General features: G+C 44.6%; 1 protein-coding gene across 6 annotated transcripts in view; it reads left to right on the plus strand.

Annotated features, from left to right (window-relative positions):
• The window catches only part of LOC137871376 (inverted formin-2-like), a 16659-nt gene extending 121 nt beyond the window's left edge, over positions 1–16538 (plus strand). The window contains exons 2-23 of one of the 6 annotated variants that reach the window (XM_068709182.1): positions 853–1004; positions 2955–3216; positions 3862–3977; positions 5167–5326; positions 5485–5518; positions 5626–5767; positions 5934–6066; positions 6144–6566; positions 6635–6765; positions 6875–6936; positions 7679–7781; positions 7938–8023; positions 8183–8283; positions 11710–11780; positions 11965–12072; positions 13740–13810; positions 13889–14009; positions 14104–14268; positions 14387–14471; positions 14630–14752; positions 14913–15173; positions 16078–16538. In XM_068709182.1, the coding sequence (XP_068565283.1) occupies positions 876–1004; positions 2955–3216; positions 3862–3977; positions 5167–5326; positions 5485–5518; positions 5626–5767; positions 5934–6066; positions 6144–6566; positions 6635–6765; positions 6875–6936; positions 7679–7781; positions 7938–8023; positions 8183–8283; positions 11710–11780; positions 11965–12072; positions 13740–13810; positions 13889–14009; positions 14104–14268; positions 14387–14471; positions 14630–14752; positions 14913–15173; positions 16078–16133 (2943 nt within the window). In that variant the 5' untranslated portion in view covers positions 853–875 and the 3' untranslated portion in view covers positions 16134–16538. Of the gene's footprint in view, positions 1–852; positions 1005–2954; positions 3217–3861; positions 3978–5166; positions 5327–5484; positions 5519–5625; positions 5768–5933; positions 6067–6143; positions 6567–6634; positions 6766–6874; positions 6937–7678; positions 7782–7937; positions 8024–8182; positions 8284–11709; positions 11781–11964; positions 12073–13739; positions 13811–13888; positions 14010–14103; positions 14269–14386; positions 14472–14629; positions 14753–14912; positions 15174–15990 lie in introns of all 6 variants that reach the window. The other 5 variants (XM_068709181.1, XM_068709184.1, XM_068709183.1 and 2 more) reach the window with 5 other exon arrangements.
• The last annotated feature ends 409 nt before the right edge of the window (positions 16539–16947 follow it).

Raw genomic sequence — 16947 nt, forward strand, 5'->3', positions numbered from 1 at the left:
AATAATCATGTTAAACTTTAAGAGATAAATTGTGTTCTGATTTTAAAACTCTTCATTGATTTATAATCATTAATAATCTTACTGATCAGTTCATTTAAACTCAGTCTCCTTCAGGAGTAAAGACCGGACTCTAGTTCTGTCTGACTTCATTTAAAATCAAACATTTATGCTTTTAAATCAGGTTCACTTTAAAGACACAAAACCTCCTTCATCAGGGTCCTCCTCCGGTATTAAACCTCTTTAAACGGATCCACTACGAGAGTACTTCAGGGTCCTCCTCCGGTATTAAACCTCTTTAAATTAAAGTCATTGTGTTGTTTAAAGATAGTCTGGTGTCGGTGATCCAGAGGAACGAGTCCGGGTTCATGTTAGTCTGCCGGTTCAGAGAGAAACCACCGCCTCAGGACTCATTACATTACATTACAGTCATTTAGCAGACGCTTTTATCCAAAGCGGCTTGGATAGCCACCAAGCTACGGGAGCAATTTTGGGGTTAAGTGTCTTGCTCAAGGAGACACTGACATGAGACTAGCAGTAATATAAAATAAAACATATTTATTTATCTTTTATATTATTATTATTATTATTATTATTATTATTGTTGTTGTTGTTGTTGTTATATTAATAACATGTTCCTCTAAATGTTTTTATGGTAATAGTGGTGTCTATAGTATACTCACACTCACACAGACTCACACACACACACACACACACACACACACACACACACACACACACACACACACACACACACACACACACACACACACACACAGAGTCACAGGACATCATCAGATTGTCTCTTCTGAAGATCAGCTGATATAAATATTCTTCTTCAATAAAAACCTTCAGTCTCTCTGCAGCTTCCTGTCGTCATGGCGACTAAAACAAGATGGGAGGTGATGAAGGACCGCGTGATGGGAACCCCTCCCCAAGACCCTGAAGCCAAGCTGGAGGCCAACCTGGAGAACGCAGAACCAGAACTCTGCATCAGACTGCTGCAGGTAGGACTGCTGACCCCTGGTGGACTCTACAGGGAACTACACCTCTTTACTCTCAGGTTATCTGAGCTGGATCCTACGGGACCAGGGGCCTGTTGTTCGAAAGTAGAATAAAGACATCCAGGATAAGTGGGAAAGCCAGGTTGGACAAAGTCTCATAAGTTCATCCTGGCTTAATTGGTTGTTCGAACGCCGAGCCAGGCTGAGGAGGGGCGGCTTTGTCAAGCCAGGTCTAACTAATTTGAGTAAGTGCGCGGCCACGGCTTTCTTCAGTAGACCACAGAGATCGATCACAGATTCACTGATGAGACGACAGGTGTGGACACTTTCCTCCGATGAACAGCGGATCTGAATGCTGACGTAAGGTGACACACCTCTCATAAAATGAAGCACCGCTGCCGTCTGGAAGTCTGGAGACGGACTGATTAAATGAGTCGTGTAATTAATTGCAAGCACCTTTGCAAGTGCAGCCATTTCTAATGACTGTAATGACTGCAATAACATCAGATTTGAGCTGGCAAACAATATGAAGGGTGTGTATTTACAATGACGAACACACGAATAGGCCCCAATTATGAAAAAGAACTATCGTAATAGGCTAACTTTATTTCTTTTTTTAATTTGATCATGTTTTGTTTTATTTCTTTTTTTTTAAATAATAATTTAACCTACGTGTTGTTTGTTTAAAAACGAGGTCAATGCGTAGCCTTCATCAGAACATGGACCGACTGTATAAAACACATTAATTTCTGACTCCAAAGATAAGACAACAGAATCAACTAAGCTTGGCATTTAGCCTGGTCTGGAGCAGGCTAGCTGCAGAGACTAAATCACCATGGTAACTTGACCAGGATAAAGTTATCCAGCTTTTGAACAACCGACTCCAGGCTAAATTCAGCCGGGATAACCAACATATCCCGGCTTAATCCCTTATCTAGGTTTCGAACAACAGGCCCCAGGATCCATAAGGACCAGGATCCCTACGGGACCAGGATCCATTCAGGACCAGCAGACTATTTATAGCCGCATAAAAATCGGACCAATGAGAGAACAGTTTGCTTGCGCGTGGCGTTTGTTTACAAGATTTAGTCCGCTGTTAGATGTTGCAGTGTGAACACAAACCGAACAAAGGGGCAACTGCAACATTGTATCATATTAATCCCTGAATCGGAACAAAGCAAACAAACTACAAGTGTGAAAACGCCCTGAAACACTGCAACACAAGGCGTCACTTTTAAAGAGCACTAAGGAGGCGAGGACACACGCTCAGGCTCAGAGGCAGATTGCATCACATTGAATTAATTTAATGAACCACACAGAGCGGTTACATTAAATCTTCCTGCACCGTGCCTTCATAAAGGTAACGGACGTACACCAGAAGACACATCTGTAGACTCGTCTACTTTAGAGAGTAAAACTCTTCTTCATGTAGCCAGGATGTCTTCGGACAAAGCATCGATGCGGCGCCACACGGTGTTGTTGGACGCCGGGATCATGTCCAACTGTTTTGCTTCTCTCTCTCCACTCATACATTCACCATCTCTCTGGCAGCTGGCAAGCACACGTCTTTACGGTTGTGTGAGGAAGCCCCTTTCTTATTCTGTAAGTGACCCGATGTGAAGCCCGTAGTGCGTGTTCTGTAGACCCAACACATGAACGAGACTGCAGTTGTTTTGTAACTGATATAAAAATGTAAGGGGCTTTTGACTTGCACTGGCATGCTTGGTGTTCAGGTGGCGACGTAAATAAGAGGGCTTCAGACAGCTGTTAGCCAGAACCTCACTGCACACCACGCACTGTGGCTTTGGACAATCTGCCAATCCAAGTGAAGCCCAGAGCCAGATCACTTTCATCATGTTTCCTCTTTATTTCCAGTCTGATGCTCACTCTTGTTCATGTTTTGTTTTTGTCTATTAAACTACAGCTGTCTGACCTCTCCGTGATCCTCTTCAGGTTCCTTCGGTGGTGAACTACTCCGGCCTGCGGCGGCGGTTGGAGACCAGCGATCAGACCTGGATGGTGCAGTTTCTGGAGCTGCGGGGTCTGGACCTGCTGATGGAGGCTCTGGACCGTCTGTCTGGTCGCGGCTGCGCACGTATTGCTGACGCTCTGCTGCAGCTGACCTGCGTCGCCTGCGTCCGAGCAGTGATGAACTCATCCGAAGGACTTCACTTTATCCTGGACAACCAGGGCTACGTCAAGACCCTGACCCAGGGTGGGTTCATCAGGTCACCACCTCCGTTTTACTCCTTCCTTCCATTGGTCCTTCTCTCCTTCCATTGGTCCTTCTCTCCTTCCACTGGTCCTTCTTTCCTTCCACTGGTCCTCCTTTCCTTCCATTGGTCCTCCTTTCCTTCCATTGGTCCTCTTTCCTTCCATTGATCCTTCTTTCCTTCCATTGGTCCTTCTTTCCTTCCACTGTTCCTCCTTTCCTTCAACTGGTCCTCCTTTCCTTCCATTGGTCCTCTTTCCTTCCATTGGTCCTTCTTTCCTTCAACTGGTCCTCCTTTCCTTCCATTGGTCCTCCTTTCCTTCCATTGGTCCTTCTTTCCTTCCATTGGTCTTTTTTTCCTTCTATTGGTCCTTCTTTCCTTCCATTGGTCCTTCTCTCCTTCCATTGGTCCTTCCCTCCTTCTACTAGTCCTTCTCTCCTTCCACTGGTACTTATTTCCTTCCACTGGTCCTCTTTTCCTTCCACTGGTCCTTCTTTGCTAGATCTCTTCCCTCCTTGCATTTTCTTTGGTTCTTCAGTTGTATTAACACTCCTGACTCATGTTTTTATGTTGTGTGTCCTTATTGGTTGTTAAGGAGACACATGAGGTGTCGTTGTGTCCTCTTCTCCTCCCCTATGTGTCCTCAGCTCTGGACACGTCTAACGTCATGGTGAAGATGCAGGTGTTTGAGCTGCTGGCGGCCCTCGCTCTGTTTGACCCTCAGGGTCACCAGCGAGCCCTGGAGGCCCTGGACCACTACAAGGTAACCTCAGGTCTACGGTCTCAGGAGGACCATGCAAATCATCTTTATTTAGGATTCATGACGAGTGACAGTGAACGACTGGAGACTCTTCTGTCTGGTTTAATATGTTTGTTCTTCCCACCAGACTTTAGCTTAAAGATGCTTAAACTTCAGAGACATGAAATCTTTCTGGTAGATAGTAGAGGAGGAAATGTTGACTTGACTCCCAACATATTTGCTCACTAGTTCATTGATGTTCCTGTAGCTCTGAGACTGAGCTGAAACCCGACACGGTCGTGTAAAAGGTTCCTTATCAGCTCTGAACGTTCTTTTTGTTCTCCTTCATCAGTAACAGGGTGTAACTGCAGATAAGACTCAAACAAACTCCACAGATCACTTCCTGATGTTTGGGTGTTTTTTGGCATCGGCTACGCCCGGGCTTGTTTTCACTCGCTCTGAACCCACACCTGATGCATGATGGGATGCCGTCAATTATACGAGCAAGAACGTACCTGCCCTGTCCAAACCTGTCTCTGGAAGAACAACAAATGTCTCTTCCTAAAAAAATAGAAGACAGATATCTGCCCTCGGTACAGCTGAGAATGTTTCAGAACTGCAGTTCACACAAAACTTATGATGATATATCGATAAACCTTTATTTAAGGTTAGATATTCTGAGCCATGTTCTCTATCTCAGTGTGTTAATAGTTAAAGATAAAGACAGAAGACACCTGAGAACTTGTATTAGGTCTGGACCCAAATATTTGACATAAATCACACCAAACCTTTTGGAAAAAAGTGTTTTATTCAAAACAAATAACTATACAAACAAAACTGTAGAATAACAGCATCCAAAGACATGTCTTGCAGCACTTTCCCGTAAACTCAGCCATGGAATGTCTGGCTGAGTCCTTCCCGAGTCACATCCTGGAGACAAACAAGAGCCAGAGTCACCGTTTACTTTGTGAGTCTCCGATACACTCTGTGGGGAGCTCGGGCCGAAAGGACTGAGGTGTTGTGTAATGCGGTCAGAGCCAGACCATAAACACACGTTGAGTCTACACTCACAAGAGAGGTCAACAAATGGCCTTCAGGACAGCCCTAACTTCTATTAATCCTTCTATCAGAAGCTTTATAAGTTATAAAGTTGTATTTATTTGTGTTTTGGTGAATCTGAACAAGCTGTTGGATATCTTCTGTTTGTGCTCAGAGTGTGAAGAAGCAGCAGTATCGCTTCAGTGTGATCATGAACGAGCTCCACGGCACCGATAACGTCCCGTTCATGGTGACGCTCATGAGCGTCGTCAACGTCCTCGTGTTGGGACAAGAAGACCTGAGGAAGAGGAACCGGCTGAGACACGAGTTCATCGGTGGGACCAATCCTCAATGTGTTCATGATGAAGCTGAATCATGATGATTACATCATGTTGTAATGATGATTGTGACCTTATTACTGTTGATAATAAATGCTTTGGTTCTGTTGCCATTGAAATCAGGATCAGATGTTCTCACTAACATGTTGTTACAGGACTACAGCTGCTGGATGTTCTGTTCAAACTCAGGTAAAGATTTAGTCAATGAAATAATCAATAATCAATAATGAACAATGAAATAATCAATAATGAACAATGAACACCTCCGTCAGTGTGTGACCTCCGTTTGTCTCCAGGGAGATGGAGGACCAGGACCTGAACATCCAGTGTGATGCGTTTGAGGACTCACTGACGGAGGACGAGGATGAGATGGAGCGACTGTACGGAGGAATCGACATGAGCAACCACCAGCAGGTGTTCAGCTCCATCTTCACCAAGGTAAAGCTCACCTCCACCTACAAAATAAGACCACCTCCACCTAAAAAACTCCACTACCCCCAACATCTTCACCTCCATCTTCACCAAGGTAATGTCCACCTCCACCCACAAAACACCACCACCTCCACTTGAAAAACCTTCACTATCTCCATCCGTCTCTGTCCAGGTGTCCAACAGTCCGTCCTCTGTCCAGTTGCTGTCCATCCTTCAGGCCTTGCTGCTGGTGGACCCGGACAGATCTGAGGTCTGGCTCGCTCTGGAGCACCTGGCTGACAGAGTCACCCTGATGTCCCAGGACTGTAAGTCTGACGCCTCTTATGAACATGGATCTGGCTTTGACAAAAGGTCCTCACTATACAACCTGTGTGTTTTGTAGCTGACATGTCTGCCGACTCTCTGCTGGAGAAGCTCCTCCCCCACAAGTCCCTCTCAGCCAATCGCAAGATCCGAACCATCGACAGGGCGGTTCAGACTCAACTACCAGAAAGTCCTTCTGCTACTTCATGGACTACTCCCCCCTTACCTGGATTGGGGGCTCCTCCCCCTTTACCTGGTATGGGAGCTCCTCCTCCTCCCTTACCAGGTATGGGAGCTCCTCCCCCTCCTCCCATACCTGGTATGGGAGCTCCTCCTCCTCCTCCCTTACCTGGTATGGGATCTCCTCCCCCTCCCCCAGGTGACATCATTGCAGCCCAGGCAGTTCAGGGTCTGGGGAAGTCGTTTTATAGCCCCGTCCCCTGTCCCACCATCCGTATGAAGAAACTGAACTGGCAGAAACTCCCGTCCAGAGCCTTGACAGGTGAGTGTTGTGATGTTTTTATCTTCAGATACCTGAAGATGTATTCATGTCCATCTCTCTCTCTGTAGCGCATCCGTCCTTGTGGACGTCGGTGTCTTTAGATTCGGTGGAACCGGATTACTGCAGCATCGAGCAGCTCTTCAGTCTTCCTCCAACCGAGACCAAGACCAGAACTAAAGCCAAGACTGAGCCCAAAGAGGTACGACTACTTGGTGTCCAGATCACCAGATCACACCTGAGAGCGTAGAGACGTTAATGTCCAGGTATCTTTTTGTCCTCAACTGTTCTTCTCCTTCCTTCCTCCACAGATTTCCTTCATCGATGCCAAGAAGAGTCTGAACCTCAACATCTTCCTGAAGCAGTTCAAATGGTGACAAATCATTCTTCTGAATCAGTCCTTCAGCCAATAGAAACAGATCACAGCAGTGACATCATGCTCAGTCCCAAGAAGTCTGAGACAGATGAAGGACAGGTGGACTGTCTCATCTGTCCTTCACCTGTCTTTTGCCTTTCCCCTGTTTCTCTTGTTAATCTTTGTTTAATTTTCTCTACCTGTCCATCACCTGACTTTTACCATTATTTGTCTTCACTTCATGCTCTACCTGTCTATTTCACACCTCTCATTTTATTTGTCCCACTTGTCCACTGACTACATCAATGGTCATTCACCTGTCACCTGTCCCTGGTGACTGAGGCTCATGGGGTAGAGAGGGTTGTCCGGTAACCGCAAGGTCGGTGGTTCGATCCTTGGCTACTACATATGCTGTGTTGAAGTGTCCTCGAGCAAGACACTAAACCCCTAACTGCTCCCCGGGTGCCTGTCATGGGCAGCCCTCTGCTCCCTATAGCAATGTCCTTTTATTTTTTCTGTTGTTGACCTGGTCTTTACCTGCCCTACCTGTCCTCCTCTTACCTGTCTTACCTGTTCCTTTATCTGTTGCGCTTGTCCTCCAGCTGCCTCACCTGTCTTGTGTTGTTCTTACTTTCTTTCTTTCACCTGTGCTGCACCGGACCTTTAATGTGTCCTACTTGTCCTGTACTTACCTGACTTGTCCTTCACATGTCCTCCTGTCTCATCTGTCTCACCTGTTTCCTGTCTGTCTCTCCTGCAGTTCCCATGAAGACTTTGTGTCTCTGATCTGGAGGGGAGACCGGTCCAGGTTTGACGTTGAGCTCCTGAAACAGCTGATCAAACTTCTACCGGAGAAGCACGAGGTCAGAGGTCACAGTGACACAAAACACCTGTCCCACACCTGTCCCTCATCTGTCCCACACCTGTCCTTCACCTGTCTTTTACTCGTCTTACCTGTCCTTCACCTGTCTTGTACTTGTTTCACCTGTCCTTTACTCGTCTTACCTGTCCTTCCTCAGGTAGGGAACCTGAAGTCTCACCAAGCCGACAAGGACCAGTTGTCATCGGTGGACCAGTTTTACCTGCAGCTGCTGGATGTCCCCAGGTAGAAGAACGGCGCCACCTGTTGCTCAAATACATCACTGTCGTCAGATAACAGACACACCTAGAACCACTGAATTCATACAGTTTATAATGAGAATGCTAAGCTAACGGGGTGTGTGTGTGTGTGTGTGTGTGTGTGTGTGTGTGTGTGTGTGTATAGTTACTCTCTGAGGATTGAGTGTATGTTGCTGTGTGAGGAGAGCAGCTGTCTGTTGGAGACTCTGAAGCCCAAAGTTGAGCTGCTGGACCGAGCCTGTCAGAGTCTGTATACACAATATATACACACAAATTACACTTGTATTATATTGTATGGTAGTATTGTGTTACAGTGTTTAACATACCGCGTTGCGTTACAGTGTTTAACGTACCGTGTTGCGTTACAGTGTTAAAAGTACTGTGTTGCGTTACAGTGTCTAAAGTACCGTGTTGCGTTAGTGTTTAAAGTACCGTGTTGCGTTACAGTGTTTAAAGTACCGTGTTGCGTTACAGTGTTTAAAGTACCGTGTTGCGTCACAGTGTTTAAAGTACCGTGTTGCGTTAGTGTTTAAAGTACTGTGTTGCGTTACAGTGTAAAGTACTGAGTTGCGTTACAGTGTTTAAAGTACCGTGTTGCGTTACAGTGTTTAAAGTACCGTGTTGCGTTAGTGTTTAAAGTACCGTGTTGCGTTAGTGTTTAAAGTACCGTGTTGCGTTACAGTGTTTAAAGTACCGTGTTGTGTTAGTGTTTAAAGTACCGTGTTGTGTTACAGTGTTTAAAGTACCGTGTTGCGTTAGTGTTTAAAGTACCGTGTTGCGTTAGTGTTTAAAGTACCGTGTTGCGTTAGTGTTTAAAGTACCGTGTTGCGTTACAGTGTTTAAAGTACCGTGTTGTGTTAGTGTTTAAAGTACCGTGTTGTGTTACAGTGTTTAAAGTACCGTGTTGCGTTAGTGTTTAAAGTACCGTGTTGCGTTACAGTGTTTAAAGTACCGTGTTGCGTTAGTGTTTAAAGTACCGTGTTGCGTTACAGTGTTTAAAGTACCGTGTTGCGTTACAGTGTTTAAAGTACCGTGTTGTGTTAGTGTTTAAAGTACCGTGTTGCGTTACAGTGTTTAAAGTACCGTGTTGCGTTAGTGTTTAAAGTACTGTGTTGCGTTACAGTGTAAAGTACCGTGTTGCGTTAGTGTTTAAAGTACTGTGTTGCGTTACAGTGTAAAGTACCGTGTTGCGTTAGTGTTTAAAGTACTGTGTTGCGTTACAGTGTTTAAAGTACCGTGTTGCGTTACAGTGTTCACAGTATCGTGTTGCGTTACAGTGTTTAAAGTACCGTGTTGCGTTACAGTGGTTAACGTACCGTGTTGCGTTAGTGTTTAAAGTACCGTGTTGCGTTAGTGTTTAAAGTACCGTGTTGCGTTACAGTGTTTAAAGTACTGTGTTGCGTTAGTGTTTAAAGTACCGTGTTGCGTTACAGTGTTTAAAGTACCGTGTTGCGTTACAGTGTTTAAAGTACCGTATTGCGTTACAGTGTTTAAAGTACTGTGTTGCGTTAGTGTTTAAAGTACTGTGTTGCGTTACAGTGTTTAAAGTAACGTGTTGCGTTACAGTGTTTAAAGTACCGTGTTGTGTTAGTGTTTAAAGTACCGTGTTGTGTTAGTGTTTAAAGTACCGTGTTGCGTTACAGTGTTTAAAGTACCGTGTTGCGTTAGTGTTTAAAGTACCGTGTTGCGTTACAGTATTTAAAGTACCGTGTTGCGTTACAGTGTTTAAAGTACCGTGTTGCGTTACAGTGTTTAAAGTAACGTGTTGCGTTACAGTGTTTAAAGTACCGTGTTGTGTTAGTGTTTAAAGTACCGTGTTGTGTTAGTGTTTAAAGTACCGTGTTGCGTTACAGTGTTTAAAGTACCGTGTTGCGTTACAGTGTTTAAAGTACCGTGTTGTGTTAGTGTTTAAAGTACCGTGTTGCGTTACAGTGTACAGTACCGTGTTGCGTTAGTGTTTAAAGTACTGTGTTCTGTTACAGTGTAAAGTACCGTGTTGCGTTAGTGTTTAAAGTACTGTGTTGCGTTACAGTGTAAAGTACTGAGTTGCGTTAGTGTTTAAAGTACCGTGTTGCGTTAGTGTTTAAAGTACCGTGTTGCGTTACAGTGTTTAAAGTACCGTGTTGTGTTAGTGTTTAAAGTACCGTGTTGTGTTACAGTGTTTAAAGTACCGTGTTGCGTTAGTGTTTAAAGTACCGTGTTGCGTTAGTGTTTAAAGTACCGTGTTGCGTTAGTGTTTAAAGTACCGTGTTGCGTTACAGTGTTTAAAGTACCGTGTTGTGTTAGTGTTTAAAGTACCGTGTTGTGTTACAGTGTTTAAAGTACCGTGTTGCGTTAGTGTTTAAAGTACTGTGTTGCGTTACAGTGTTTAAAGTACCGTGTTGCGTTAGTGTTTAAAGTACCGTGTTGCGTTACAGTGTTTAAAGTACCGTGTTGCGTTACAGTGTTTAAAGTACCGTGTTGTGTTAGTGTTTAAAGTACCGTGTTGCGTTACAGTGTTTAAAGTACCGTGTTGCGTTAGTGTTTAAAGTACTGTGTTGCGTTACAGTGTAAAGTACCGTGTTGCGTTAGTGTTTAAAGTACTGTGTTGCGTTACAGTGTAAAGTACCGTGTTGCGTTAGTGTTTAAAGTACCGTGTTGCGTTACAGTGTTTAAAGTACCGTGTTGCGTTACAGTGTTCACAGTATCGTGTTGCGTTACAGTGTTTAAAGTACTGTGTTGCGTTACAGTGTTTAAAGTACCGTGTTGCGTTACAGTGTTCACAGTATTGTGTTGCGTTACAGTGTTTAAAGTACCGTGTTGCGTTACAGTGGTTAACGTACCGTGTTGCGTTAGTGTTTAAAGTACCGTGTTGCGTTAGTGTTTAAAGTACCGTGTTGCGTTACAGTGTTTAAAGTACTGTGTTGCGTTACAGTGTTTAAAGTACCGTGTTGCGTTACAGTGTGTAAAGTACTGTGTTGCGTTAGTGTTTAAAGTACTGTGTTGCGTTACAGTGTTTAAAGTAACGTGTTGCGTTACAGTGTTTAAAGTACCGTGTTGTGTTAGTGTTTAAAGTACCGTGTTGTGTTAGTGTTTAAAGTACCGTGTTGCGTTACAGTGTTTAAAGTACCGTGTTGCGTTAGTGTTTAAAGTACCGAGTTGCGTTACAGTGTTTAAAGTACCGTGTTGCGTTACAGTGTTTAAAGTACTGTGTTGCGTTAGTGTTTAAAGTACTGTGTTGCGTTACAGTGTTTAAAGTAACGTGTTGCGTTACAGTGTTTAAAGTACCGTGTTGTGTTAGTGTTTAAAGTACCGTGTTGTGTTAGTGTTTAAAGTACCGTGTTGCGTTACAGTGTTTAAAGTACCGTGTTGCGTTACAGTGTTTAAAGTACCGTGTTGTGTTAGTGTTTAAAGTACCGTGTTGCGTTACAGTGTAAAGTATTGTGTTGCGTTAGTGTTTAAAGTACTGTGTTGTGTTACAGTGTAAAGTACCGTGTTGCGTTAGTGTTTAAAGTACTGTGTTGCGTTACAGTGTAAAGTACCGTGTTGCGTTACAGTGTTTAAAGTACCGTGTTGCGTTACAGTGTTCACAGTATCGTGTTGCGTTACAGTGTTTAAAGTACCGTGTTGCGTTACAGTGGTTAACGTACCGTGTTGCGTTACAGTGTTTAATGTACTGTGTTGTGTGTTCAGGTGTGAGGGAGAGTGCTCGTCTGCCCAGCTTCTGTAAACTCATCCTGAGTGTTGGAAACTTTCTCAACTATGTGAGAACATTTATTCATAATTATGAAAAGACGTCAGAAATAGATCAAATATACCTGTGTAGTGTCCTGTGATGTCATGTATAAACGTGACGTCATGTATCAACGTCTCGTCTGAAGATGTTGGTTGTGATCTCACTTGTTGTCCTGTGATGTCATCAGTCACTGTATGATGTCATCATTTTAGGGGACTCACACGGGGAACGCGGAAGGTTTTAAGATCAGCACTCTGCTCAAACTGACAGAAACTAGAGCCAACAAGTCCAGAATCACCCTGCTGCACCACATCCTGCAGGTAACACACTGAGAACACCCACTGCTCCTACTGGTCCTACTGGTCCTACTGGTCCTACTGCTCCTACTGCTCTGACTGGTCCTACTGCTCCTACTGCTCTGACTGGTCCTACTGGTCCTACTGGTCCTACTGGTTATACTGGTTATACTGGTCATATTGGTTATACTGGTCCTACTGGTTATACTGGTCCTACTGGTTATACTGATTATACTGGTCCTATTGGTTATACTGGTCCTACTGGTTATACTGCTCCTACTGGTCCTACTGGTCCTACTGCTCCTACTGCTCTGACTGGTCCTACTGCTCTGACTGGTCCTACTGGTCCTACTGGTTATACTGGTTATACTGGTTATACTGGTCATATTGGTTATACTGGTCTTACTGGTTATACTGGTCCTACTGATTATACTGGTCCTACTGGTTATACTGGTCCTACTGGTTATACTGGTCCTATTGGTTATACTGGTCCTACTGATTATAGTGGTTATACTGGTCCTACTGGTTATAATGGTCCTACTGGTTATACTGTTTCTACTGGTTATACTGGCACTATTGGTTATACTGGTCCTACTGGTTCTACTGGTTCTACTGGTCCTATTGGTTATACTGGTCCTACTGATTATACTGGTCCTATTGGTTATACTGGTCCTACTGATTATAGTGGTTATACTGGTCCTACTGGTTATAATGGTCCTACTGGTTATACTGTTTCTACTGGTTATACTGGCACTATTGGTTATACTGGTCCTACTGGTTCTACTGGTTCTACTGGTCCTATTGGTTATACTGGTCATATTGGTTATACTGGTCCTACTAGTTCTACTGGTTCTACTGATTATACTGGTCCTATAGGTTATACTGGTCCTACTGGTGCTGATGTTATGTAAAAGTAGGAGGTCATCCACCTCTGGTCACTGATGTGAGATTCCAGGGCGGCCCTTTGTTGACAGAAATAATCAATAAATAGTAGTTATTGAGTTATTAATGAGGTGATGCCAGATGGACCAACAGGTTTATGTAGATGTTTATTTTTTACTTTTTAATGAAGTAGCTGCAGCTGTGATTGAAACATCTCTCTGATAAAATGTTGTGATTACAGCTGACTCGGTAGTTTTAGTGTCAGTTCACACAGTTCAACTGAGTTTCCATCCGTTATCATCCGCTGGGATCAGCAGGTTTAGGATGTTACTCCAGACGTCCATCTCCTCAACACTGTTTCCCAGCCTTTCCTCATGAACTCTGAGGCGTCTCAGACCAGATATATAATCCCTCCAGTGGGATCTGGGTCTTCTGCGGCCTCTTACCTCTAAAGGCAGACGTACAGGAGGATCCTGATCAGATGTTGACCATCGCTGAAGGTCAGAACGTAGATGGACTGGTGAATCGAGAGCTTTGCCTTCCGGCACGGCTCCCTCTTCACCATAACGTCTTCATCACTGCTGACCATATTCATCTCATACTCCATTTTAGCCTCACTCCTTAACAAGACCCAGACCCAGACTAGTCAACTCCCATGACCCCTCCAACAGGCCTGCCAGGGTGAAAGAGCTGGTCCACCGTTCCACATCCAGGACAGAATCTACATTGCATTGAAGGGTCAGTGGAGTTTAGTGTGGAAATAACTATATCCTCTATAACCCACCTCCTGTTGTCTATGTGATCAACAGGAGGCAGAGCAGAACCATCTGGACCTGCTCAACCTGCCGGAGGATTTGGAGATCTGTGAAAAGGCTGCTGGGTAAACGGATCAAATAGTCATCATGTTCATGACATCATTTCGGGTTGATGTCGGATGTTGAGTGTGTTTGTTTTGCAGGTTGAATCTGGATTCCATTCAGTCTGAGAGCAACACTCTGATCAAACAGCTTAAGAACTGTGAGAGTAAAGTTTCCTGTTCACCTGAGGACCTGAAGGAGCAGTACCTTTCCACCATACAGGTCTTTATTAGCTCATAGTTTATGTTCTCATGTTTATGTTTCTGTGTTTACCTGCTCTTTGCTGTCTTCTTCTTCTTCTGTGGTGTATCTACAGGAGAGTCTGCAGGCAGGTGAGCAGCTGCAGCAGCTGTTGTCCTCGCTGGAGGACCGGAGGACGGATCTGTCCGTCTACCTGTGTGAGGACACCAGCAGCTTCTCCATCGACGAGCTCCTCAACACCATCAAGACCTTCAGAGGCCTGTTCCTCAGAGCCATTAAGGTCAGCAGCCAATCACAGGCCGGCGTGGTCAGCAGCCAATCACAGGCCAGCATGGTCAGCAGCCAATCACAGGCCAGCATGGTCAGCAGCCAATCTTCTTGTTCTTGGTGTTCTTCAGGAGAACGAGAGCCGCAGGCAGCAGGAGACGAGGAGGAAGCAGCAGGAGGAGGAAAGGAAACACAAAGGAGACACCAACAAGATAAGTGAGTCACATTCAGTCTGACCCCTGCAGATAATGTCATGTGACTAAGGCCTTGTGTCCTAATTTATACGTCAAATCCTTTTGAGGACATCAGCCAATCAGATCTCGGCCTCAGAATGTTAAAAACATCTGTATGTTCAAAGTGTCTTTGTCCTCCAGTCAGAAAGGACGTGTCCAACCAGGATGAAGGCTGCATCATCGACAACCTGCTGGCTGAGATCAGGGGGGGCTACAACCTGAAGAGGACCAGACAACGAGCTGAGAGGGGTAGCAGAGTCCACGGTGAGGACTGTAGTGGACTATGATGGACTGTGATGGACTCTAGTGGACTGTGGGGGACTGTGGGGGACTATGGGGGACTGTGCTGGACTGTAATGGAATGTGGGGGACTGTAATGGACTCTGGCGGACTATAAAGTTGATGACTGTGTTGTCATCATCAGATCAACCTGCGGTCTTACAGAGATCATTGGCTGTGAACGAGCCTGATTCGTCTGTTTCCATCCAATCAGAGAAGCGTGCAGAAACTCCAGAGGCAGTCCAGACCCCCTCAGACCCACAGGCTGTAACAAGACCAGAACCAGGGTCAGCAGAGACTGACGGGGGTCCCCCAGAGACCCAAAACTCCTTTGAACCCTCCACCTCTACTGCTACTGCTGTTGTTAAACCTGCAAAGAAGTCTAGGAGTCCAGCAGGGAGTAAGTGTAAGACTTTCCATGTATGTATGTAGACGTCCGCTCGTTAACGGGTACGTAGACGTCCGCTTGTTAACGGGTACGTAGACGTCCGCTCGTTAACGGGTACGTAGACGTCCGCTTGTTAACTGGTACGTAGACGTCCGCTCGTTAACGGGTACGTAGACGTCCGCTTGTTAACGGGTACGTAGACGTCCGCTCCTTAACGGGTACGTAGGCGTCCGCTCGCTAACGGGTACGTAGACGGCCGCTCCTTAACGGGTACGTAGACGCCCGCTCGTCAGCGGGTATGTAGACGCCCCCTCCTTAACCGGTACGTAGACGTCTGCTCGTTAACGGGTACGTAGACGTCCGCTCGTTAACGGGTCCGTAGACGTCTGCTCGTTAACGAGTACGTAGACGACCGCTCCTTAACGGGTATGTAGACGCCAGCTCGTCAGCGGGTACGTAGACATCCGCTCGTCAGTGGGTACGTAGACGTCCGCTCCTCAACGGGTATGTAGACGTCAGCTCGTCAGCGGGTACGTAGACGTCCGCTTGTCAACGGGTACGTAGACGCCAGCTCGTCAGCGGGTACGTAGACGTTCGCTCTTCAACGGGTATGCAGACGCCAGCTCATCAGCGGATACGTAGACGTCCGCTCGTCAGCGGGTATGTAGACGTCCGCTCGTCAGCGGGTACGTAGACGTCCACTCGTTAACGGGTATGTAGACTTCAGAATGAGACAGAGAGGAGATGTAAGATAAAGATGAATATACTTTCAAAATAAAAACCCAGTTACTGTTGATGTGTAACCAACCAATCAGAGCGTGTGTTTCACCTGCAGGACCAGACGTTGGATCCAATCACAAAGCTGAGAGAGGATGTGTGTCACACTGAGGTCATGATTTCTTCTTCTCTGGTTCCTCTCCAGGTCAACAGCAGAGAAAAACTGGTCACATGTTTCTGTCTGACTGGCTGAAGTCCTGAGCAGGTGTTCAGGTAGCTAATTGATAAGTGGGTGATTGAGTTCTGCATTCTGAATTAGTATTATAATTGTTGTTGTTTATGTTGTTGTTGTTATTGCTGGTTTCAGTCCAGTCTGAAGTGTTTTATCTGAAAAACTTGATTTCACTGTAAAACAAATCAATCAATCAGTTTTTAATCATTTGGTTCAAATGTTTCTTTGTTCTCGTTGTAAATTGATCATTTATTGTTTTATGATCGATTGTTGATCAGACAATCTGCAGATCTTCAGTTTTATTCGTATTCTTTACTTCAGTTAAAACACTACATTCCTGAAGTAAAGGTACTCACTGTGTAACGTTCTGTGTATTATTATATCATTATTAAAGGGTCATTAATAAATAATACTACATTCCTGAAGTAAAGGTACTCACTGTGTAACGTTCTGTGTATTATTATATCATTATCAAAGGATTATTAATAACTTGTTTGCAGTATTTTAATGGAGATGATTGACATTGAACTTAATAATAAATGATGATAAAATATTTTATAAACTGATGTTTTGTTGTTAAAATGTAATACTACATACATTGCAGTAGAAGTACATCAGTACCGAAAATAGATGTGAAATATTCATATTATTAATTCTTAATAATATAATATTAAATAATACTAATCTAAAGAATGTTGATCCGTCAAAACTACCAACACTCAACCCGGAAACCAGCCAGCCTTCACAATAAGAGCACAACATACAGTCATATGAATGTTATATTTCATATTAATGTTTTATTTGATCTGCTTTAATCATTTCCGTTTCATAACATTCAATATG

The sequence above is a fragment of the Cebidichthys violaceus genome, unplaced genomic scaffold (genome assembly GCF_023349555.1).
Source record: "Cebidichthys violaceus isolate CVI_PGR_0920_01 unplaced genomic scaffold, fCebVio1.0.p SCAF_14, whole genome shotgun sequence".
Taxonomy (NCBI): Eukaryota; Metazoa; Chordata; class Actinopteri; order Perciformes; family Stichaeidae; genus Cebidichthys; species Cebidichthys violaceus.